We start from the raw sequence: 24,389 nt of genomic DNA, 5'->3' as shown, positions 1-24,389 counted from the left end.
CGAGTCTCATTGCCGAGAGCATGCAGCGGAAAGAGCGTGCGGCAAACCAGTCCCTACCCTTTTCCTCAACGATTATCTGTCCCACCTGTGACACAGTCTGTGGCTCTCGTATTGGACTGTTCAGCCACCTAAGAACTCATTTTAAGAATGGAAGCAAGTCTTCCTCGATTCCAAGGGACTGCCTATGATGATGATGAGAGAAGTCCTGTCTATCTATTTCAACTCGTTATAAAGTTATTGTTTGTATGATTAATTGAAAATCACATTTATGCTGCAGAACTATGGTAGAGGTTTTCTTTAAAAAATATATTATGGTACGAATGCCTGAAAAATCAGCTGCAACTAAGATGGTGAATTGCAGATCTGTTCCCAGGCCTCCACCAATACAGATTTGAGCTGTTTGATGGAAAGTGCACAATAGCAGCCTGTCAATCTAACTTTTCTTTTGCCATGTAGAATAAATAGGCCATGTCCATCCTTCCCAATTCTTTGTCAGATCATCTTGTCAGATTACAAACGCCAGAGGTCACCCTGCACACATCAAGGATCACTCTGCGCCAATGCTCTTAGCCAAAAGGCCTAGAGCCACTGCACCGTTCCTGGAAGTACTGCAATACCAGGTTCGTGCCATGGAGGTGGTTGTGTGCCCCCCACCCACCTCCGTGGAGGTGGATGGGTCAAGCCACCCCACCCACCCTGAACATACATCTCACAGCAGAACATCTAATAGCAATCAGCACTGGCTAGAATCATGGTCTATTTCATTAGTTGGCTCAATTGAAAGTTGGTTGTGACCATGTATTTATCTAAACTACAATCTGTCTGTTTAATTGACTTGTTATTTTCTGCCTATAATGTTGGGGTGAAATAATTTTGAATTTACACTTCCTCATAAGAACATAAGAAATAGGAGCCTGCTTTACTATATTTGTTTACAGGTATTAGGTGTTTGAAAAGAACAGGATATTTATCCTTCAATGAAGGATCTTAGATTTATTAGGGGTTTTACAGAGTTATCAGCCTTTAAGTTTTGAAATCTGAGAGATAGCCTCTCCAAAATTTGTTGAGCATTTGGCTGTCTGGTGTCCAGTGGAAGAGCCCCAGCGGGGAACCAGGAGCCAAATCCCCTGGCTGCCCTTAAATTTTAAGCATTTTTGGAGGCAAAATAATGGCTTTCCTTCCAAGATAATGCTGTAGTGCATTTTTCTAGATCTAGAAATAGAAAATTTAGGTAAAAAGATTGACAGGGATGCTGATTTAAAGCATTCCCCAAAATGGTAAAAAAATCTGGCAGGAGCTTTCAAGTATTCAGGTGAATGCTTATCTCACACAATTTTACCAAGATTTACTGGGGTAGGTTTTAGATTCCCCTAACAATTAGAGCTGTCAATGTCAATGTCATTTTCTGGTGCCATGCTTGATGACAAAAAACTCCAGAGAGGGGGACACTGGTTGATTCCCCAGTTGTGTGTTTGGTTTCACTACAAGCCAAAATTTATTTGAAACAATCACTATGATTCATTAACTGCAATGTGTGGAATTTTCAGCCCAATCTCGATTACTCAGACCCTCGCTTTGAAGCACTAGCATTACTATGCAGTGGATGCAACGATCACAACAGCAGAGTAGGTGTGTCTGGATAATCAACACTGTTTTTGTACCTGATAAAAATAGTATAACCTAAAAACAGGTGACTCGTGAATTACTGAAGTAGTTCATTTTGCATGAGTTTAGAGCACATTTAAATGAGACCGTGGTAGGGTATCAAATCAAAATCGTGACAGTTGATGTATCTGATTTTCTCCCTTTTGTAGGTTCTCTGCATTTCTGTTGCCAATTGGCTTGTTCTCAGACCTTCATGAATGTTGATTTTTATCCAACTGCTGGGAGAACTCTCCTCATTTGCAAGACATATCTCTCAATATAGTATAGCTCATGTCAAGAAATAAGTAAAATTGGGATCCTGGTTGTGCCCTTCATTCTATGACACTGAATATTGATTCTGCAATTTACAGCAACCCTGTATTCCCTCAAATTCATTTCCTATGATGTTGCTCCAGAACAAAAAAAAAGGTCTCTCCATGTAACTGCCTTTCTGCTGGTCTCATTTATTTTCTAATCCTTTCTGCCTCCCTTTCTATAGGCTCAATTTTCCCCACTTCCGTTTTTTGGCGTATTTGAAGAGTTACGCCCGTTTTTTTGGGGCCTGACTAAACCAAAAAAACAAGTTGAAAGTTTCCCTGTTTTAACTTGTGAATGTTGTCCTTAAGCTCTGTTGGTGGAGCCTAAGATGTGCGCCAAAAAGATCGGGTTGCCAGGGTAACGAGGGACACACTGCGGGCTGAGGCTGGAAAATAAAACATACAACACATTCTGGCCAGCTCACAGCAACTTGCACATTGCAGCTATTTAAGGCAGCAGCTTATCAACATGAAAATATTAGTCTTTGTGCCAAAAGTCTATCACCCCTCTTTCCCCCCCCCCCCCCCCCCCCACCCAGGCTGATGCCCGGTGCTGATTCTAGCCCAGGCCAAATGGCCTCCCTCCCCCCGGAGCCGGTATGACTTCTAGCCCAGGCCGAAAGGCCTCCCTCCCCCGGAGCAAGTGCCGCTCGAGTGCCCCTCCCCCTCTCTCTGCCACTGCTGTCCCGACCATGCATCTGGATCTTCTGCGTTAATTATCTTACCTACGTTTTCAGAGCCGTTGCATACGCCATCTTAAGAAAAATCGTAGTTGGCCAAACTTGCTTAAATGGCCAGAATTAGTGCGGGTGGCAGGTTATGCCCCCAATGAGGTTAAACAAATTGGAGCCTAAGATAATCGTACCTAAGTGAATTACGCTGGCGCAGAAACTTTGGGAAAACTTGGAGATTTTAATTTACTCCAAAAAAAAAACGGTGCACGCCAAAAAAACAGCACAGATAATTGGCGAAAATTGAGTCCTATCTTCCAGTCTGTCTTTTACTTATCCTATAAAATGATGGAGTTGCCGATTTGTGGTGCATTGTTCCAAAATGCAGAAATACCTCAATTTATTTACAAAAGAATGATGGACTGGGTGAAGTTAAAGTGTTAATTGTCCAGGGGTTCATTTAGAAAAAAATTGCTCAAAGGATTGGTGTCACTGGCAAAGTTAGCATTTATTACCCATCCCTAATTGCCTTTGGGAAGTTGGCAGAGAGCTGCCACCTTGAACCGCTGCAGTCCATGTGGTGAAGGTACTCTCACAGTGCAGTTAGGGAGGGAATTCCAGGATTTTGACCCAGCGACAATGAAGGAACGGCGATATATTTCCAAGTCAGAATGGTGTGTGCCATAGAGCAGAATTTGGAGGTGATGGTGTTCCCATGCACCTGCTGCCTTTGTCCTTCTAGGTGGTAGAGGTCGTGGGTTTGTGAGGTGTTGCCAAAGAAGTCTTGGCTTCTTAGGATGGTACACACTGAGCCACAGAGCACCGATGGTGGAGGGAGTGAATATTTAAGGTGGTGGATGGGGTGCCAATCATGCAAGCTGCTTTGTCTTGGATGGTGTCTAGCTTCTTGAGTGTTGTTGGAACTGCACTCATCCAGGCAAATGGAGAGTATTCGATCGTTGTCCTGACTTGTGCCTTGTAGATGGTGGAATGGCTTTGGGGAATCAGGAGGTGAGACACTCGTCGCAGAATACCCAGCCTCTGACTCACTCATGTAGTCACAGTATCTATGTAGCTGGTCCAATTAAGTTTCTGGTTTGAAACTTCAAACAAATAAATGTTGCAAAAAATTTGACTGCAATGCCCTGAGAGTACATGTTGAGAAAAATACTTTTTCTCTTCCTATGTGCAATTTAAAAAAAAAAAGTCACTTGCCTAATTGCTTAATAGGTAAATGTACCATGTGGTAGAACATTAACTAGCCATGTGGTCAAGATTACAAGTTTGATTCTGTTTTTGGGTTAATCGAATGTCAGTCAGGCAACTATTGGGTGCCATATCTGATTCCAGCAGCCAAGGGAAGAGGGAGGTAAAGCAACCAGGGTTTCTGCTCCTCATATATCTATTGATCACCTGTCCCTGTATATACAACAGGTATGGACAACTTGTTGAGTTATGATCTTCCATTATTTCTTACAATCTTTGCAGAATCTAGGTTCTTCTTTAAAATTGTTATCAAGTATTTAATAATTGTAATTGATCTGTCTGTTTGGACAACTACACAGTCCTTATTTTCATCTTTTACCTTCTTTCTCAGCATTGCCTTGGAAACCAAGGGGAAGAGTTGAAAATATCTGAGGAGTAGTGCTAATCTTTCATCACTCCACCACCATCAAAATAGTGCAGGCACAATTCACTAAACCATACAACTATGCAAGGTATCTTTGCATCGAAGCAAGTTTTAGAAATTTTAGCCTGCTGGGGTTCAATTTCCAAGGTTTCTCCCAATCATCCTCAGTAGAACATCTGTGGAAACATTGGAGAAACAGTGCAAATGGAGTTTACACTGTTGCTCCATGATTTCTGCAGATCTCCTGCTGAAGTTATGGTAGATGATCAGGAGAGCTCCTGAGGTAATTCAACCCCACTGTTATTGACCTGCAAACACTAGGCATACTGCATGGCATAGCCACTGAGTAGCACTGATATCCTACAAAATTTGGAAAGCTATTTCATGTGTTTCAGACAAAAGTAGAGTACACCATACATGCAGCCAATTTCCCTCACTGTCCATGCTCAGCTTAGTTACAGGACAGGACTACTCACCCAGGGATTGCTCGTAACTAAGCTGACTGGAGTTTATTTCCATTATGTTGGCTCCAACTGTTGTACTAGAGCTGACACAACATAAATGTAGAGTCTGATAGAAAGCACTTTCAGTATTCACTACAAGATTTAAAATTGATAGTTTAACAATAGCATTAATGTCCAAATGACAGTGAAGTGGAAGAAATTATTGCATCCCTAAATACTTGGGGAGTGGTTATTTACCTGGAATGTTCATCGAGAGCTAGAAGAAACTCAAGTTCTTAGGAGATTATGGACAGAAACATCTGCCTTGAGCTGATTTTGAATCTGAAGTCTATCAATATCAGAGGTCTTTCTCATTCTGTACCATCTTCTATTGGATAAAGCGCCCTTTTTCATACTGTGCGTACAATGAATATATCAATTAGAAATCATGATATTGCGCTGTTGTACTCAATAGAATTTCACAGCATTAATGAACACACAACTTTCTTTGCTTGTGCCAGGGGTCCAGGTTACAAGTAATGAGCAGCAGCTCCCTACTGCACCAGTATGACATTTTTGCATTTGCCACACCAAAGGTCCTTTAGCTTCTGTGAGTGAAATCACTAATTTGCTGATAGATTTGGAGCAGTTTTGTGCTGTTGACGCGTGTCTGCTAAGTACTGGATTGAGACTGCTTAAAGTCGTTTCAATTAGGATCTTGATACCACCAAACACAGGAGGATTTCATTCTGTCAATCTGATCTGGATTTGAACTAATGCCAACTCACTATATGTCCTAGTCCTGAACATAATATATCCTATAAAAATAAAGAAGTATGTTGTTCAGTCTCTTAAAATAGACTAAAGAAATTTTATGATTTTTTTTTTTTATAGGGCAGGCAAGATGGGGCATCAGTTGATCCATGGGAAGATTTCAATTTATACAAAGTTGTGGACAGATTTGGCTTTCTGCAGTAAGTCGAATTCTTTTTTTTCCATAAGTACTGAACACTTTGATGACAAGTTTGCATTATTTTTAATAAAATGTGAGATATATTTAATTATTTATTAATATATGTCCTTCCCTCAGTATTACTAAATGAATGATAATGTTATGTTGTACTTTCAGTGAACATGAGCTGTCTGCGCCAACTGTACTGGAGGAAAAGGTAAGATATGTAATACCAGTTGCAACAAATACAGTACTAGTTAATATTGCACAATTTTGCATTGAACTACATATGGCAGTGGACGGATAAGGCTGCTCTCAGTGCCACACGTGAAAAAAAATCACAGCTTTTAGTAAACGGAAACTAAACTCTGAATTTAAAGGCAGGTTTAGAAATGTCGGTCTAGTGCTACAACACATTGGAATAGTATTATGGACGTTTGTGCTTCAATTTCCCCATGCAGTGGATTTCCGCTCTCTGCTGAGCTACTGCAAAACTTTCTGAACATGAACAAAGCAGCTTGCCCTGGGCAAGGAAGAGAAAATTAGAGGTTGTGCAGGGTGTTCGTTTTACACTGTACCTTGATCCGTAGACCTCGGGAATTACAGGAAAAAAGACTACACGTGACGCAAAGTTTAGGCTTAACCCAGCTGTCAATTGTATTACGCAAAAACTAACTCAAAACTACAGAACAAGACTTCTGCGAGAATTGACTGAAGACATACAATCACCCATCCAGTTAGTTGCTGTAACCGTAGATTGTAGGTTTGTGGTCGTTTGTTCCGTGACCGGTTGTTCCTCTTCAATGTTCCCTCTTCTGGTCATTCTATTCTCTTCAGTTTCTTCCGTGTTCGTTCCGTTCCTTTTTGTTTGCTCCGAGCTGCTTCCAACTTATGTATATATATCCATTTTATGAATAAAATACCCGCTGAGCTGAGGTTTCCGTTAATGTGTCTGGATCGATTCGCTGTTTGTGGTGAATCCGTTTGACTGACTGCGATAATGGTCCTGGATATCCCCAGTCTACAGGGCAAAAGATAACTCCTTATCTTAAATAGCCCGCTCTCCAAAAATGTTATCCTGGTTTCTTGCAGAATTGTTGTCTCCAGAGGGGATTGTTTTTCTCCCTCTGGCCAATCAATCCAGGGGCTCTTCTGTGGTATTTTATGAATTGTATCAATCCCTTTGTTTCTATGCATAAACAGGTCTGGCTCTCAACCGCAGAGATTGGTGACAAGTCATCACCTGCCACAGGCTGGCGCCTTTTTCTCCCTTTGTCCAGTCAATCCCAAAAGCTTATATTAAATCATTTTTAGTTTGTGGCCTCTTCCTGTGCCTTCTGTAAAAGTGTGCAATCCTTACAGTTGCATGAACTTGAACCACTCAAACACCCACTAACAATTGGTTCCAGAGCAGTACTGACAGAAACCTGGAACAGGTATGCCACCCACATTATGCCAGAAGCTACAACAGCAAGTCTGTTCAAGAAGTCTGTAAAGTTTCTACAGGACAGGCAAGATGATGCACCAGCTGAAGTATAAGAAGGTAGTCAGGGATGTCGAGAGGAGATTTTGTTTAGTATATAAAATGGGGTGGTATTATGTGTGTAAACAGTACATTTTAAAAACTCTGCTAAGATCATAGAAACATAGAAACATAGAAAATAGGTGCAGGAGTAGGCCATTCGGCCCTTCTAGCCTGCACCGCCATTCAATGAGTTCATGGCTGAACATTCAACTTCAGTACCCCATTCCTGCTTTCTCGCCATACCCCTTGATCCCCCTAGTAGTAAGGACCTCATCTAACTCCTTTTTGAATATATTTAGTGAATTGGCCTCAACAACTTTCTGTGGTAGAGAATTCCACAGGTTCACCAATCTCTGGGTGAAGAAGTTCCTCCGCATCTCGGTCCTAAATGGCTTACCCCTTATCCTTAGACTGTGACCTCTGGTTCTGGACTTCCCCAACATTGGGAACATTCTTCCTGCATCTAACCTGTCTAACCCCGTCAGAATTTTAAATGTTTCTATGAGGTCCCCTCTCATTCTTCTGAACTCCAGTGAATACAAGCCCAGTTGATCCAGTCTTTCTTGATAGGTCAGTCCCGGGAATCAGTCTGGTGAACCTTCGCTGCACTCCCTCAATAGCAAGAATGTCCTTCCTCAGGTTAGGAGACCAAAACTGTACACAATACTCCAGGTGTGGCCTCACCAATGCCCTGTACAACTGTAGCAACACCTCCCTGCCCCTGTACTCAAATCCCCTTGCTATGAAGGCCAACATGCCATTTGCTTTCTTAACCGCCTGCTGTACCTGCATGCCAACCTTCAATGACTGATGTACCATGACACCCAGGTCTCTTTGCACCTCCCCTTTTCCTAATCTGTCACCATTCAGATAATAGTCTGTCTCTCTGTTTTTACCACCAAAGTGGATAACCTCACATTTATCCACATTATACTTCATCTGCCATGCATTTGCCCACTCACCTAACCTATCCAAGTCGCTCTGCAGCCTCACAGCATCCTCCTCGCAGCTCACACTGCCACCCAACTTAGTGTCATCCACAAATTTGGAGATACTACATTTAATCCCCTCATCTAAATCATTAATGTACAGTGTAAACAGCTGGGGCCCCAGCACAGAACCTTGCGGTACCCCACTAGTCACTGCCTGCCATTCTGAAAAGTACCCATTTACTCCTACTCTTTGCTTCCTGTCTGACAACCAGTTCTCAATCCATGTCAGTACACTACCCCCAATCCCATGTGCTCTAACTTTGCACATCAATCTCTTGTGTGGGACCTTGTCGAACGCCTTCTGAAAGTCCAAATATACCACATCAACTGGTTCTCCCTTATCCACTCTACTGGAAACATCCTCAAAAAATTCCAGAAGATTTGTCAAGCATGATTTCCCTTTCACAAATCCATGCTGACTTGGACCTATCATGTCACCTCTTTCCAAATGCACTGCTATGACATCCTTAATAATTGATTCCATCATTTTACCCACTACCGATGTCAGGCTGACCGGTCTATAATTCCCTGTTTTCTCTCTCCCTCCTTTTTTAAAAAGTGGGGTTACATTGGCTACCCTCCACTCGATAGGAACTGATCCAGAGTCAATGGAATGTTGGAAAATGACTGTCAACGCATCCGCTATTTCCAAGGCCACCTCCTTAAGTACTCTGGGATGCAGTCCATCAAGTAAGATAATTCTCCGAACACTATTCCAACTGTAATGTACTGACATAAATCCCAGAAGTTAAATGACATTGAAAACCTTCTGCTATTTCATCTGCTTTTGGCCATACCGGGACAGAAAAGGGTTAAACAATTCTGGTATGTTTTAACAGCATCTGAACCAATTCTGTTACACTGCACCTTTTGTGCAATCCAAATATTAGATACTGCAGTCACTGTTGTCTTTACTCTGTGTTGCTCTCATAATCCATCTTATGATTAGAGAAATGACTAAACCTGCTGTAGATTCCTCCATGGTTTTCCAATAGCTTCCATGGCTCAGTCAATAGAAAGTGCACCCTGTGGCATATGTGTTGAGACGGACAGAATGTGGTATGGAAAGAATGTGGTAGGGAATGCAATTGATAACTGCCTAGACTGCTCCTTGGTGTGCTTGATATTGAAACTGGATCCAAAAGATGGAAAGTATTCCATTACCAATATTAATGGACCGGATCTTGCAGTAAAAATAACAGCATGTTAATGATGCACACTGTTATTACTGTGCAAAACGGCCAGCAAGTTCAAGGGATTAAGATATATGCCACGAGTTGCGAATCTCCAGAACTTGCAAGTCGATTTACGCCGCTCTGCTGTTTGCTTTGCACAAAAGGCATCTCGTTCTTAGCCTCACCATTATTTTTAAAAACTTGCTGGATTTGCGCAATAATTGCCCAGAAAGTTACGTCTGGTAATTAACAGCGTAAGTACTTTTACACCGACTAGATGATTGTTAATGCAGTGCCAATCAACTTCCCTAGCCCAGAAATGTAAGAATTTAAACTATAGAGTATTGTTCGAGATTTTTAAAATGTCAAATTTTAAATGTTTACATTTTCTTCTTTCTTTTCCTTTTTATGTCTCTTTTTTTTTTCTTCCCTCTTAATCTAATCTTTTTTTTCCCCTCTCTTTATTTCTTCTTTTGTACCTGATTTGACTCTAATTCACCTTCCTTCTTGGTCGTTCCTCTGTTTCTTTCTCAATCCTTAAGTCTCATTGGTTAAGTAGATGCACTGTTGATCCCACCGTTCAGAGGTCCCAGATGCCCTGTTGCCCTCGCCAACTCGAGCTTGAACTGCCAATAAGTTACAGCGTAAAACATTTTTGAGGTGAAGGGGCAAACTGCGAGATGCCCCACTCCAGCACGATCCAGCCCATTATTTCTCCGTTTGAGTACTCAAAATGTAACCTATTTCTTCAAAATATGCCTTATTGATATGATTGCCAAGACTAGAATTTTGATACATTTTTATATTTGTGCTGTTACTGTTTTATAAATTCTGTTACCAAAAATGTTCTGAAATTTCCAAACATTAGTTTTTAGTTACAAAGATGCTTTGCTTTTTGGGTAATTTCCTTTTAACTCATACTTAGCATCACATCAGTTTACAAGCTCAAATTTTTAACAATGTTTAGTTTGTTGATTATTATGTAGCTGTAATAATATATTTTTGCTCCCCCTTCAAGCACATCATTGGCCGGGATTTTGTTCACCTTGGCCAGTCCAGTGCAGACAGTGTCAGTAGCGGGTTGTGGCCCCCCTCCTGGCTTCATCCCGCTGCCTAAAACAAATTTACGTTACTAGGGCTTGTTAAGCCCACCCAGCGCGTTTCCCAGGCCAATTAGAGGAAGCGGGTCTCGTGATCTCATTCATGACGCGTCATCAATTGGTTTCCTTAAAGGGACCATGTCCAAATTTCTTTTGACGTTTGTGCTGTCAGTGTTCTGCAGCATTGAGATGATGCAAACATTGACAATCACAGACCAGAGGTGCAGGGCTACAGAGAGGTTTCCCCATGACTCCCTCCATATGCTCATGGAGGGAGTCACAGCATGCACGGAGTTCCTCTTCCCTTTCCATGGGCAGAAGACACCTCCCAGGAGACAAACACAGCCTGGTTGCACATTGCAAAGGAGGTCACAAGTAGGGTGCAGTAACGCAAAACTTTCAATGATCTCAGTAGATCAGGAAACGTTAGTACAAAGCCACACTCGCCTTCATCTTTTTGTGCCTCTCATCACATCCCCATCACTCTGCCTTCCCTACCCTTCTCTTGCACATCCTTACTCACACCAATTTACCTTGCACTGAAACCTATTCCTCTCTCTCTCTACATTATCACATCCCCATCTCACTCGCCCTCATCCTAGTGCAATCATACCAACTAACAACACAGAAGGGTAGCCACTTGGGTCTTTTATCCAATGTCCATGTAAAGTTTCTGTTAATTGTAGGGGGTGGTCTCGGGGGCGGGGGGGGTGGGTTCAGGTTCACCTCTGACCTTCTGAGCAGTTCTAATTGCTCCCACTCCCTGGGTTGCAGACTTTGGATTTATTTGGGGATGTGACCGTGCAAGAGACAACTGGTTTTGGTGCAAAGAACTTCGATTTTATTCAGGCCAAGAACGTACAATGTCAAGCTTGTAATTACTAGTATAAAAAAACACTATCACACATTCAAAGGGGTTACAGAAAAATAATACACCTCCCACCTCCCAATGCCTAACTCTGACGAGGTTGAACTCCAAGGCAAATAGGGATTATGCTCACCAATCCTTTTATTGTCACTTGGTGGTGGTTCGCGATTTCGGGGTTCGATGAACTCTAGGTTCTGTTTGCCGTACCCCGAACATTGTGGAAGACTTCTTACTGCGTAGTCTTCAGTTGGGTGGTGTCCGCTGATGCGGCAGGGCGTGTATTGGACTTATGGGGTGAGTACCCACTCTCTTCCATCAGCAGTAGGTTTCAAAGTCTCTTTAGGTAATGTTTCACCTGTTGGTAGCTAGGAACAGATTGGAGAGTGGAAACTTTCGAATCTTCGGTTTCTTCTTGAGAAGTTTTGTTCTTAGAATTTGTCGATCACGATGTTTTCGATGTTACCACGTTGGCTGTGGTCAGTTGCTTTCTCTGCCGTGATGATCTTTCTTCCGTTTTCGATAACAGGGCAGTGTGGCCCAGGAGTGTCATCGAGGCTGGAGATGTTGGTGCTCAGAAGAGCTGCATAGGAGGCTGTGTAGCAAGCTCTCTGGAAGGCTTGTTAAAAACTGCTGCGGCGGTCTCTCTCCTTTTTCCTTCCTTCTTTTTAAAAAAAAAAACAGGGTCCCAGTTATACTTTGGGAGCCATTCTAATCTGCGTGCCAAATCAGCCCGGATTCTTTGTTTTAATTTTGGCAGGCTTGATATCTCTGTTATATTTTGGCGGGCCCATTAATGGTAACCTGTCGTGGATGTGTCAATCTTTCGAATTTGTTTCTTGATCGGGAAAATTAGTTTTTTGGTATTTGCAATGTCTGCCTAGGCCTGGGTTTTCCACGCGGGCTGGATCGGCCATTATCATTATGTTTGCGCTGGATGGGTTTCCTGCTCAAGAGTGATGGCTGGCTATCTCTGGGTTGATTGTTGCTATGTTAATGTCTCCCAGGGCGAAGGGTTTTCGAGTTTACACAATTCCCCAGACAATTTGTTTAGCTTCAATATCCAAAACTGGTTTCCTTGAAGAATAGTTATCAGCCCTTTCCACACAGACCCAATCTGCCTTGCAATATCCCAAATTCGATTAAAACTCCTAGTTTCTTCCATGTGCACTTTAGGATCCAAAACTTTCTGGTTGATAGTTCCAAATTCAATTTCCAATGAGTCCAAACACTGGGTGGGGTGGGGGGGGGGGGTGTTCCCACGAATGTTGCACCTTTATTTTCAACACTTTCCGTTCGTGCACCGTTGGAAGTTGCTAAGTGAGTTGCAGTGAATGGTGAGACTTAATGGTATCCCCCGCAATGGTGGTGAGTGTGAAAGGAATGGCTTGGATATTGTAGGGATGCTTTATGGTGTTGGTGTGAGGTGGCATGTGACGGCCAGGGTGTACAGCGTCAAGTGAAGTAAATGTGTCCATGGTGAGACCATCCCTGGCCTCCCGGACAGCAATGTGGGTGGGTGCTGATGCCCTCTGTCCTGTGCAGCATCAGACAATTGTGGAGAAGGTTGGTGGTGTTAGTGCTGCTGGTGTGCCTGGGGCTAATTAGATTCTGAGGACCAAGGTGAAACAGTATAAATGGTGCCCATGCTGATGGAATAGATGGAAGGTGAAGTTGAGATGGCAGAAGCATTCTGTTAATAGTGATAGAGGTTGTTCCAATGAGGTGACAATGGATAGAGTGTTTGCTCCAAACACTTGCAGCCTGCATAAAGCTCAATCTGTGGTCCAAATGGAGTAAGCAACAGCTTCTGCGCTTGGAAAGTGAACAGCTATAAGGTGGGCACATTTCAAGCTGTCAACTAATCAGTTGATTCAATGGCCATTCAACTCCTGCCTCAGGTTCACAAACGTGGTCCCTGAGCAGCGTGGACACCGTGGGCGAGCAGTTGCAGTTAAAGTTAAACGGTTAGGTTAAAAGCACTATTAAGGGTCTGTCAACAACTCAATAATTGGTTTAATTGGGTCGCCTGCCTCTGCGGGTTGAGTCGGATCGGAGATCACAATGGCGCGTCCCAACCCACTGTCAAAAAATAAATAAAATTTCCCACTTGGCCTACCACTGATCCCGCCCACTGACCCCCAGAAAATTCCGGCCATTGTCTCAGTTGTATTTTGTCTTTGATATGGAATAATCATCATTTATTATAAAGCAGAACTGCGACTATCAGTACTTGAACTGCTATGTGCAGAACAACCAATTTACTACACTACAGTTTTACTTGGCAAGCTGTGTTCTTTACCATTTTCCTCCTACCCATGCAAGCAGAACTGCTAACATACCTGGAATTGAAACCAACATCTGCATTTGGATTAATTTCTATGAGCATAAGACTTTGTGGCAGTGAATAAGACCTTGTGGACCTCCCACGCACATCATACTGCAAGGAAAGAGCATCACGCAGTAGGTTTATGCAGTGGATCTATCAGCAACCAAGTTTCATTGTAGGAGCATTGATTGACTTTCTCTCCAGAGCTGGGAACTGATTCTGGAGCTCCAAAGTAATTTTAAAAATTTGGGTTATACAACAACAACTTGCATTTATATAGTGCTTTTAACATACTTATAGAATACATTAGCTGAGAGCTCTCTTCTGGCTTAGAGATCTCTAGCCGATTACTAGCAAGTCATTTAAATGAGCAATTTCTCTTCACAGGTAGAACAATTCAACACGCTATTTTTAAACCGTGGTGTGTATATATGTGTGTGGGTGTTTGGAGAGCTTTACATTGAGAGTAATTTCCCTTCTTCACGACAATGTCTCAACAGTGATCAAGTAATATTTTTTATTAATGAGTGTTATCACTACTTAACATTTTAAAGTTCAAGATAATATATAGGCTAAAAGATTAAATTTTTGAATATTAAAACAATTTTGTTGCTTTTATTTGATTATCTTTTTAAACTTAAAGAAACAAACACACATTTCCTGCCATTAGTTTCCTGCACATGTAACATACGACATTTCCCCTCACAACTGCCTGTCACTGCTAACTGTAACCGCCTAGCTTAATAATTCGCTGCTTAAAATGGTCAAGCAGATGATACATAGACTGACAACACCACTGGTTTTAAGTTCTCGTCCTCTATAGGAAACAGCTAGATATTACTCACTGCCTTCAACACAGCTGAGATCAATTCTTGTGTGGGAAATTATGGGTGTGAATCCACACCCTGGGTTAGCACTGAGTGACACACCACAAATATACACCATTCACTGTAGCACTGCATTACCTCTAGTTTTTCAGTTTGTAAAAGTAAAAAAAAACTCCCCTGCCCCTGCAGCTAATGTCATTTCTACCTTCCATCTGTTTCTGTCTTTTAACATACTCTGACAAAAATGTGTTATGCAATTGCTTCTTCATAATTGATTTCTTTAAATTTATGATGATTAACATTACAACTAAAGCAGAGGGAAATGTTGAGAAGCTTACCACATTAATTTTCTAGTCACTTTTGAAAACATTTGCCATTAAGACTCATTTTGTTACCTCTCAGATGATATTTTTAACAAAAGAAAAAAATCAATTCAGCTTCATTGTCCAGTTTCCAGGTTTTGATGGAGAAAATTTCATTTGGATAAAGTTACTATTACATACTTGAGACCTGTTTTTTTCCCTATTTGTACTTTGGCGTTTTTTATTATTTGCTACCACTTAGGAAGGTAAGTATTTATTTGATCACTGCTCATTGTACTTTTGCAGTTGACTTTCACCAGCATGTCACGCCTCTGCAGTGTTGGAGCTTCAAAACGTACTGGCATCAACCCTATGTACCCACAGCGTTCTTGTCAGGCTGCACCTTGAGTACTATGTCCACTTCTGATTGCTGAGATACAGGGAGACGTTCAAATCTGGAGGCAGTGTAGGGAAAAGCCACAGGGCTGATCTCGGGTGCCAAAAGTCTGAGTTAGGAGGAAGGACTGAACAAAATTTGGCTTTTTAATCTGGACAGGAGGCATCAGAGAGGCAGTCTTGGAGAGGTGTATAAGACAGTTAAGGAAATGGAAAAGGTAAATCTGCAATGTAACTTGTAAGAACAGGACCAGCGGGCATATGTTCAGAAGAGCAAAAGATAACTTCACACAAAAACTGATCAACATGTGGCATTGACTTCTAGATAGAGTAATGGAGGTGTAAACTCTGGAATTATTTAAGGAAAATTTGATGATGTAATGGGGGAACTTCAGTGTCTTCTTGGGTGAATGAAATAAGATGGGGCCGAATGCCCTTTCTCATTCATAATTTTCTTGTCCAGAAAATTGAATCTAATAATATTTTACACCTTTGCCTATTAAAAATGACCTAAACTGCAAAGATACATTGCCACTGCACTGAAAGCTGAATCATTGCTACAATGAGCTCAAGCCTTTTATATACAGGTACAGGTATAACACTTTTATTTTTGTTTTACAGCAAAAACATTTGGAGATTGAGAGAATACCCAAATGGGTCAAAATGGTTAAGAAATGGGACAAGTACAGAAACAGTGACAAGGTAACATTGATTACTTAAAAGTCAGCCACAATAAATCTCAGTTTGTATGTTAAGTTATTCATTTTTGAAACCAAAACTGCACCAAATTCAGTTCCAAGAATAACTTTCTTGGTTCACTCCAGAACTGGCCTATACTGGAGCAAACTAAATCAATCACGTATAATTTGGCCAGGTAGCAGCTCCAGTATAACTGGTAAAGCTTTCTATAGGTACAACGTCTGGAATCCTTGGGATCGAGTCCGTTCTGGTTTTTGTTTTTATCTGGATTTCAGACAAGAAAATCAAGTCTGAAATCCGGAATCCTCATCTCAATCCGGCAAAACCTGAAATCCAGCATGGGATTTGGTTGATTATTCCGGATTTCAGACTTGATTTTCTTGTCTGAAATCCAGAATCCTCGACCAAATCTGTGCCGGATTTTGGGTTTGGCCTCAAAAATGTCTGGTTTTCGGGCTATAATTCTGGACGTATCCATCAACTATGTGCAAAATGTCCGGTTTTTGGACAATTTTAGTTTTCGGAGTTCCGGATTTGGGACGTTGCACCTGGAACTGTTTTGGATTTCAGATTATGTGCTTCAGTGACTTTGTTATTATAAGTTGGGAAACTCCAGGCATGTTTGTACCATGCAGGGATATCTTTTAAACATAACAGATCAAGAAAGAGACCAAGGATAGTAGCTGATCACTTGTTAATGGTTCACAAGCAGAGTGAGGTGGCTATATGGTATTGGGTTGTATTGCTAGTACCCTGTACTGTAAAGTGCCAAGTGAAGAATACTATACTTAATCCATAATAAGGCTTTGGTACATCTGCACTTGGAGTATTGTGTCCACTTTTGGGCCCCATACATGGTGAAGGATATTTATTCTAGAGAAGGTGCAGGGGATGATGACCAGGCTGATACCAAATTTCAGGGTAAAGGTTGAACCTCTCTTATACGGGACTCTCTCATCCGGCACCACCCCTCGTCTGGCACCATTCTCGGGTGGCGCATGCGCAGATACATTTTTTCATAACCAATATTCTCTGCTTTCCTGAAGACAGAGACTCCTTCCTCGGTCCGATTCTGAAGGCACTGATTGCCTAAGTGGCCTTGAGGGTAGATATTCAGGGGGGTGGGGGGGGGAAACAAAGGTTCAACCTGTACTACTAATTATATTTTGAATTAAATTATAAATAAAAGCTTGATAAGTTATTTTTTTTAATGCACTATGTCCCATCAACCTGCCTCTCGTGCCCTGGCCGGGGTCGGGCCGGCGTGCCGCATCCTGGGCTGGCCACTCCTTCCCTCCACTCCCTGCTCCCTCTGGGGTTGGGCCGGTGGGCCGTGTCCTCGGACTGGCCGCTCCTCCCCTCCCCTCCCCTCCCCTCCCCTCCCCCCCCCCCCCCTTTCCCCCCTGCCCTCAGTGCTCTGCCAAACAAAAAGAAAATACCTCTTCATTACTTTCAGTGAGTCTTGGAGATCGTGGCGGGTGGGGAGGATATCTGTAGCAGGGCTGGCTGGCTGGGGCTGGGGGCTGGCATTTGTGAAAGACGGCAGAACACGTGACCTCCCCTCATCCGTCAAAATCCCTTATCTGGCACAGGCCCGGTCCCCAGGGTGCTGGATAAGGGAGGTTCAACCTGTACTTGGTTTTGAGAACAGGCTCGAAGAATTAATGTTATCTATTTCTAAGAAATACAGGCTTAGAGAGGATCTGATTAAGATTTTTTAAATGATAAAGGATACAGTCCAATTAGATTCTGAAGCTGACAGGGAGGGTAAGGCTAGAAGTTATGCTATAAAATCCATGAGCAAAGAGTTAGGTTAGATGCACGGAAGTATTTATTTTTTTACAGAGAGTCGTCAGTCTCTGGGATAAAGCATCAAAATATGTAGTGAATAAGGAGTCACCTAAGTCCTTTCAAAGGGAACTTAACATGTTTCTGAGAGGAGATTTCTCGTTTTAAGTAGCATTACTAACCCTCCTGTATTGCCCTGGAGTCTGCAGAAATTAAAGATCTTCTGCTAAGAGCAACCTGAGCGATTTTCTGATAATCCCCCCCCCCCCCCCCCAGCTGTGCGCCATGCACTGTTGGTCCCGTCCCTAAAAGTGTACAGCACTTTGCTCTACAGTGCAAGAACTTGACATATTCCATTTTTGCATTGATCAGCTGTAGAATGAGTAGACGCTTGCTGTGTGACAGACCCTGACCCATGGGAAAGGTCACTGCTGATGAAGTTCGTCAGCCCCGAGCTCTTGTCAGTGCTCTGTCCGCCCACCACCATGATCTGTAGCAGGTCGAGGATGGAGCTGAACAAATCCTGCAACTTGTTCACTCGCAGGATCAGGTCCTCAATGCTCCAGTTTCCCAGCGGCTTTTCCCAGATTCTCTCATTCCCACCAGCTGCAGGAAGCAATGCAACCTCCCATCACAATTCGAGTTGGAAACATTATTTATAGGGATAAGTTGTTAGGTAGTTGTCATTAGAATGTGTAAGTGCTACCATGATTCCTGCAACTTACTTCATTGCTGATGGAGTTGGAGAGGAATTTCCCAGAGCTTCTCTTGAATTGGTCACAGGTATTTTTTCTGAGGTTTCTTGCCTTTCCTGGTAAATAGCATGATTAAGGGACTTGGTTGCATATGTCGATATATTCATATGGCTTCACAATCTAATATGGTGCACTAATGAATTCAATTGCATATTTGCCTGAAAGGTTTTTACTTTTTTAAGTGGAGCCAGGACAACTGGCCCAAAGTACAAATTCTGGAGCTGCATTAGAACCAACACCAACACTGAGTGCAGAATTCAAGTATAATTGTTGTATAAGGATGTAAACCAGGTCAGATTTAATTTCAGACAGTAAGCCAGTTCAGACAGTTATTGATTTTAAATATATATGATGTTGACTCAAGAAATTTCCAGTGCTCACAATTTGTAGCAAAATTTAAAAAGTGATGATTATAAATGTGTTTATGCATTTGGTACAAGTAGCACAGAAGTAATCTTGCTCCATGGTATAACTAGAATTATCAATTGATTTCAGGTAGTCTGTTTCATGCATTGTATTTGGTGGAATTAATCTAGTTCAAGGTTATTGCATGCAATTGTGCCTGTGCATGGTGTACTGCAGCATTCTGAAAGTGGGTGGTTAGTTGCAGTTGCATATTCAAAGGCAGTGGGAAGAAAGGATGGATGTGCGTTCATTAATTACAAAAAAAATGAGATACAGATAGTGATGTGCTAAGTAAATATTCAAAGCACAAAATCTTATAGTTTGCAAATGTTTATATCTGGGGGAGGTTAAAAATGCACAGTGAAGGTAGGAAAATAATACTAGCGACTGGAGAGATCAGGCCGAAAAATAGAAAAGATGTGATCTGAATAGGGGATAATATTGTCTTTGATGTCTGATAGCGGTGTAAAAGTAGCTACAGTTTGGAGAATACAAAGCTGATTTATTTGTCAGATTGACAGTGAGACTGACTTAAACACAGCCAATTCACCTTCCACATGTAGTAATTGATTTCATAGAATCATAGAAATATTCAGCACAGAAGGAGACCATTTCGGCCCATTGAGTCCGCACCGTTCGACCAACCAAGAGCTATCCAGCCTAATCCCACTTTCCAGCTCTTGGTCCGTAACCTTTCGGTTACGGCACTTTTAAGTGCACATCCAAGTATTTTTTAAATATGGTGGGGCTTTCTGCCTCTACCTCCCTTTCAGGCAATGAGTTCCAGACCCTCACCACCCTCTGGGTAAAGACATTTCCCCTCATATCTCCTTGAAACCTCCCCCAATTACTTTAAATCTCTGCCCCCTGGTTGTTGACCCCTCCGACAAGGGAAACTGGTCCTTCCTATCCACTCTATCCAGGCTCCTCATAATTTTATACGCCTCAATCAGGTCTCACCTCAGCCTCCTCTGTTCCAAAGAAAACAGACCCAGCATCTCCAATCTTTCCTCATAGCAAAAATTCTCCAGTCCAGGTAACATTCTTGTAAATCTCCTCTGCACCTTTTCCAGTGCAATCACACCGGTAATGTGGTGACCAGAACTGCACTCAGTATTCCAGCTGCAGCCTAACCAGTGTTTGATACAGTTCAAGCATTGTATTCCATACCTTGACTAATAAAGGCAAGTATTCCATATGCCTTCCTACCCACCTTATCTACCTGGCCTGCTACCTTCAGGAATCTGTGCACCTGCACTCCAAGGTCCTTTTGTTCCTCTATACTTTTCAGTGTCCTGCCATTTAATGTGTATTCCCTTGCTTTGTTAGACTGCCCCAAATGCATTACCTCACACTTACTGGATTGAATTCCATTTGCCACTGTTCGGGCCACCTTACCAATACATTGATATCTTCCTGCAGTCCGCAGCTTTCTTCTTCATTATCAACCACACAGCCTATTTTAGTGTCATCTGCAAACTTCTTAATCATACCCCTAACCAAGTCATTGATATACAGGTACAGCGTCGAAAATCCGGAAACCTCGGGATTGAGGCCGTTCCGGATTCTGTGTATTTCCAGACTTTGGAACGTCTTTCTGATGTCCCGAGTCCGGAAACGCCAGGGTCTAGGTAGGTAGGGTGGAGGGGGGGGGGAGGGGGTTGAGCGGCAGGGGTCGGGGGTTGTCGGCCTGAGGCAGAGGTCCAAGGCAGGGGCTCCGTGATTGCAAGTAACCCGAAGATTCAAAAGTTACGCTGGATTCCCTTTTTACTCTCACTGGGCGTATAAAAGAAAAACAACTTCCAAGAGTGACATTCGGTTGTAAGTGCTGGTTTCATACTCGACAACTACCCTCCTGAAAGTTGCCGTCCCACTCCCCCCTCAGTGCCAAGACCATCAGGGTCTGCGCCCCGCGCAAACATCTTCTGGGAATCTCGCAGCCGCGACCCCTTCAACCCCAGATCACTGATACGTCCAGTTCTTGAGCAATGTCTCCCCGGCTCAAGGTTTACACCTTGCACTCCTGAAATCATCCTACTGGAAGCTTAGAGCTGTATCTTCCTAAACTCCCCATCTCCCTGAAGCTGTCAGCCTCCTAGCCCACACATTCCGAGAAAACTCCAAAGAGTAGCTCCCTCTAGGTTTGATACCCATGCATATGCTTCTTTCATATTCCCTTCTACAAACCCGCGACTCTCTTGGGTTCCACTCTTGTTTTCCTACCACTGCGGTCAGTAGTCTGAGCTGTCCCAGGCTCCAGCGCTCCGTCCTCAGCCTGCGACCCTGCAGTTCAGCACCCTGCCGTCAGCCTCGGGTCCCTGGGATGCAGCGGTCTGACCTGGGAAGCCCAGGGTCCTGCCCTTGTGACTGCAGCGCTTTCCACCCCACCCTGGGGCTTTGACCTCCGTGACAGCAGCACCCTCTCGATGCCAGTGCCTGGAGTGAGCCCAAGCTCTGATTTCCCCCTCCTACAGGCGGATCTGAGGATTGCAATCTCCTGGGCTCGGAGCCACTCTCCGCTCCCCGGGGACGCTGCGTACGGACTCTCCCCAGGCCCCGTCCAACGTGGGTGGGGAGGGGGGGCGGCCCGAGGCGGAGGAGAGGCTGGCGGGGGTGAGGTCGGTGGCGGCCCGAGGTAGGTGAATCTCGCGGGGGGTTGGGGGCGGGGGGTAAGGTGAGCGATGGCGGATCTGGATTCCGGCTCATATTCCGGATGACCCTGCTGCGGGTCGTCCCGGTGTCTGGATTCTGGAACAGTACGGATTCCGGATTTTAAACGCTGCACCTGTATACCACAAAAAGCAAGAGATCCAGCACTGAGCCCTGCAGAACTCCACTGGATACAGCCTTTCAGTCACAAAAGCACCCATCAACCATTACCCTTTGCTTCCTGCCTCTGAGCCAATTTTAGATCCAACTTACCACTTTGCCCTGGATCCCATGGGCTTTTACTTTCTTGACCAGTCTGCCATGTGGGACTTTATCAAAAGCTTTGTTAAAATCCATACACACTGTATCAAATGCACGGCCCTCATCGGCCCTCCCGGTTACCTCCACGAAAAATTCAATCAAGTTAGTCAGATACGACCTTACCTTAACAAATCCATGCTGACTGTCCTTGATTAAACCATGTCTTTCCAAATGAAGATTTATCCTGTCCCTCAAGATTTTTTCCAATAATTTCCCCACCACTGAGGTTAGGCTGACTGGCCTGTAATTACTCAGTCTATCCCTTTCTCCCTTTTTAAACAAAGGTACAACATTAGCAGTCCTCCAGTCCTCTGGCACCACACCAGTAGCCAGAGAGTGGAAAATGATGGTCAAAGCCTCTGCTATTTCCTCTTTTGCTTCTCTTAACAGCCTGGGATACATTTCATCCAGGCCTGGGGATTTATTCACTTTTAAAGCTGCTGAGCCTCTTAATACTTCCTCTCTCACTATGTTTATCTCGTCTAATATTTCACACTCCCTCTTCCCTCATTGCAAAGTCTGCATCGCCCCTCTCTTTTGTGAAAACAGATGCAAAGTATTCATTAAGAATCATACTCGCGTCTTCTGCCTCCACACACACATTTCCTTTATGGTCTCTAATAGGCCACACTCTTTCTCTAGTTATCATCTCGCTCTTAATGTATTTATAAAACATCTTTGGGTTTTCCCTGATTTTACTTGCCATCATTCTTTCATGCTCTCTTTGCTTTCCTCATATCTTTTTTAATTACACCCCTGCACTTTTTATAATCATCTAGAGTTTCTGCAGTATTGAATTCTTGGTATCTGTCATAAGCTTCCCATTTAATCTTTTATCTTATCCTGTATGTCTCTTGACATCCGGGGGCTCTAGATTTGTTAGCCTCACCCTTTTTCTTTAAGGGAACATATTTGCTCTGTACCCTCAGGATCTCCTCCTTGAATGCCTCCCACTGCTCTGACACTGATTTACCATCAAGTAGACGTTTCCAGTCCACTTTGGCCCAATCCTATCGCAGCTCAGCAAAATTGGCTTTAACCCAATTGGGGACTTTTTTTCTTTTGTCCTTTTCCATAACTACCCTAAATCTTACAGAATTATGATCACTGGCACCAAAATGCTCTCCCACTGATGCCCCTTCCACCTGCCTCTCTTCATTCCCCAAAACCAAGTCCAGAACCGCCCCCTCCCTTGTTGGGCTTGTTACATACTGGCTAAAGAAGTTCTCCTGACTGCATTTGTTTTTACACTTTCTGCCAAAAAGAGCTGTCAAAGTGTTAAATCATACATTTGTTGTTAAAATCTGGGGGGGAAAAAAATCTTAAGTTGATCAGTAATTCTCTATGGAGTGGAACAGGAGACTTCCAACAAAACTTGAAGGTGTAGCGAACAGTGAGGAGGATAGTGCTGGAATTCAAGAGGACATAGACAGGCTGATGTAATGGGCAGACACGTGACAGATGAAATTTAACGCAAAAAAGTCAAACGGATTTTAGAAAGAACGAGAAGAGGCAATATAAACTTAAGGGTACAATTCTAAAAGGGGTGCATGAACAGAGAGACCTGGGGATGTATGTGCTCAAATCATTGAAGGTAGCATGGCAGGTTGAAAAAGCGCTTTAAAAAGCATACCGGATCCTGGGCTTCATAAATAGAAGCATAGAGTACAAAAGGAAGGAAGTTACGATGAACCTTTATAAAACACTGGTCCAACCTCAGCTGGAGTATTGTGTTCAATTCTGGGCACTGGACTTTAGGAGGGATGTGAAGGCCTTGGAGAGGGTGCAGAAAAGATTTACAAGAATGGTTCCAGGGATGAGGGACGTTAGTTATGTGGATACACTGGAGAAGCTGGGGTTGTTCTCCTTCGAGCAGAGAAGGTTGATAGAGGTGTTCAGAATCCTGAGGGGTTTGGACAGAGTAGATGGAGAGAAACTATTCCCATTGGTGGAAGGGTCGAGAACCAGAGGACACAGATTTAAGTTGATTGGCAGCGAGTGGTTGGGATCTGGAATGCACTGCCTGAGAGAGTGGTGGACACAGATTCAATTGTGGTTTTCAAAAGGGAATTGGATAAGTACCTGAAGGAAAAACATTTGCAGGGCTACGGGGAGAGGGCAGGGAGTTGGGATTAGCTGAAATGCTCTTCCAGAGAGCTGGCACGGGCTCGTCAGGTCAAATGGCCTCCTTCTGTGCTATAATCAATGATTCTATGAATTAGTTGACTGAAATCTTTGCAGACTGTTAATATAACTGCTTGGGACACTGCATTTGAAATGTTAACAGATACTAACATGAAATATTCCCTTCGTCACAGATAATGCACTCTTTTGTTCCCTCACTGTCACTTTTGATTTTTATAAGCAAGATTCTACAGAATGATTTTATGTCTTGAAGGTTGCAGTTGCTCTTTTCAAGGTTATTTTATCTGGTTTTAATTGTAGTTTAAATTATTTATTTCAGAGAATAAAATAACCACTCTGTGAACTTAGAAGGTAGAATTGTTTGTATTGAGGGGGCTGGGAGACAATGGGCCCAAGTTTAGGCCTCAGTTGCTCCTGATTTTTTGGAGCAACTGGTGTAGAACGGAGTATCTTAGAAAT

The 24,389-nt window shown here is 43.0% G+C and overlaps 1 protein-coding gene across 1 annotated transcript in view; it reads left to right on the top strand.

The window, feature by feature from the left end:
- Positions 1 to 24,389, top strand: part of LOC139280102 (uncharacterized) — a 340,066-nt gene that overhangs the window by 141,405 nt on the left and 174,272 nt on the right. The window contains exons 3-5 of the mRNA XM_070899614.1: positions 5,600 to 5,679; positions 5,835 to 5,874; positions 15,790 to 15,870. Coding sequence (XP_070755715.1) covers positions 5,600 to 5,679; positions 5,835 to 5,874; positions 15,790 to 15,870 — 201 coding nt within the window. The remainder of the gene's footprint in view (positions 1 to 5,599; positions 5,680 to 5,834; positions 5,875 to 15,789; positions 15,871 to 24,389) is intronic.

Source organism: Pristiophorus japonicus, chromosome 14 (genome assembly GCF_044704955.1).
Source record: "Pristiophorus japonicus isolate sPriJap1 chromosome 14, sPriJap1.hap1, whole genome shotgun sequence".
In the NCBI taxonomy this organism is placed as follows: domain Eukaryota; kingdom Metazoa; phylum Chordata; class Chondrichthyes; family Pristiophoridae; genus Pristiophorus; species Pristiophorus japonicus.
This window is presented reverse-complemented; position numbering and strand designations above follow the sequence as displayed.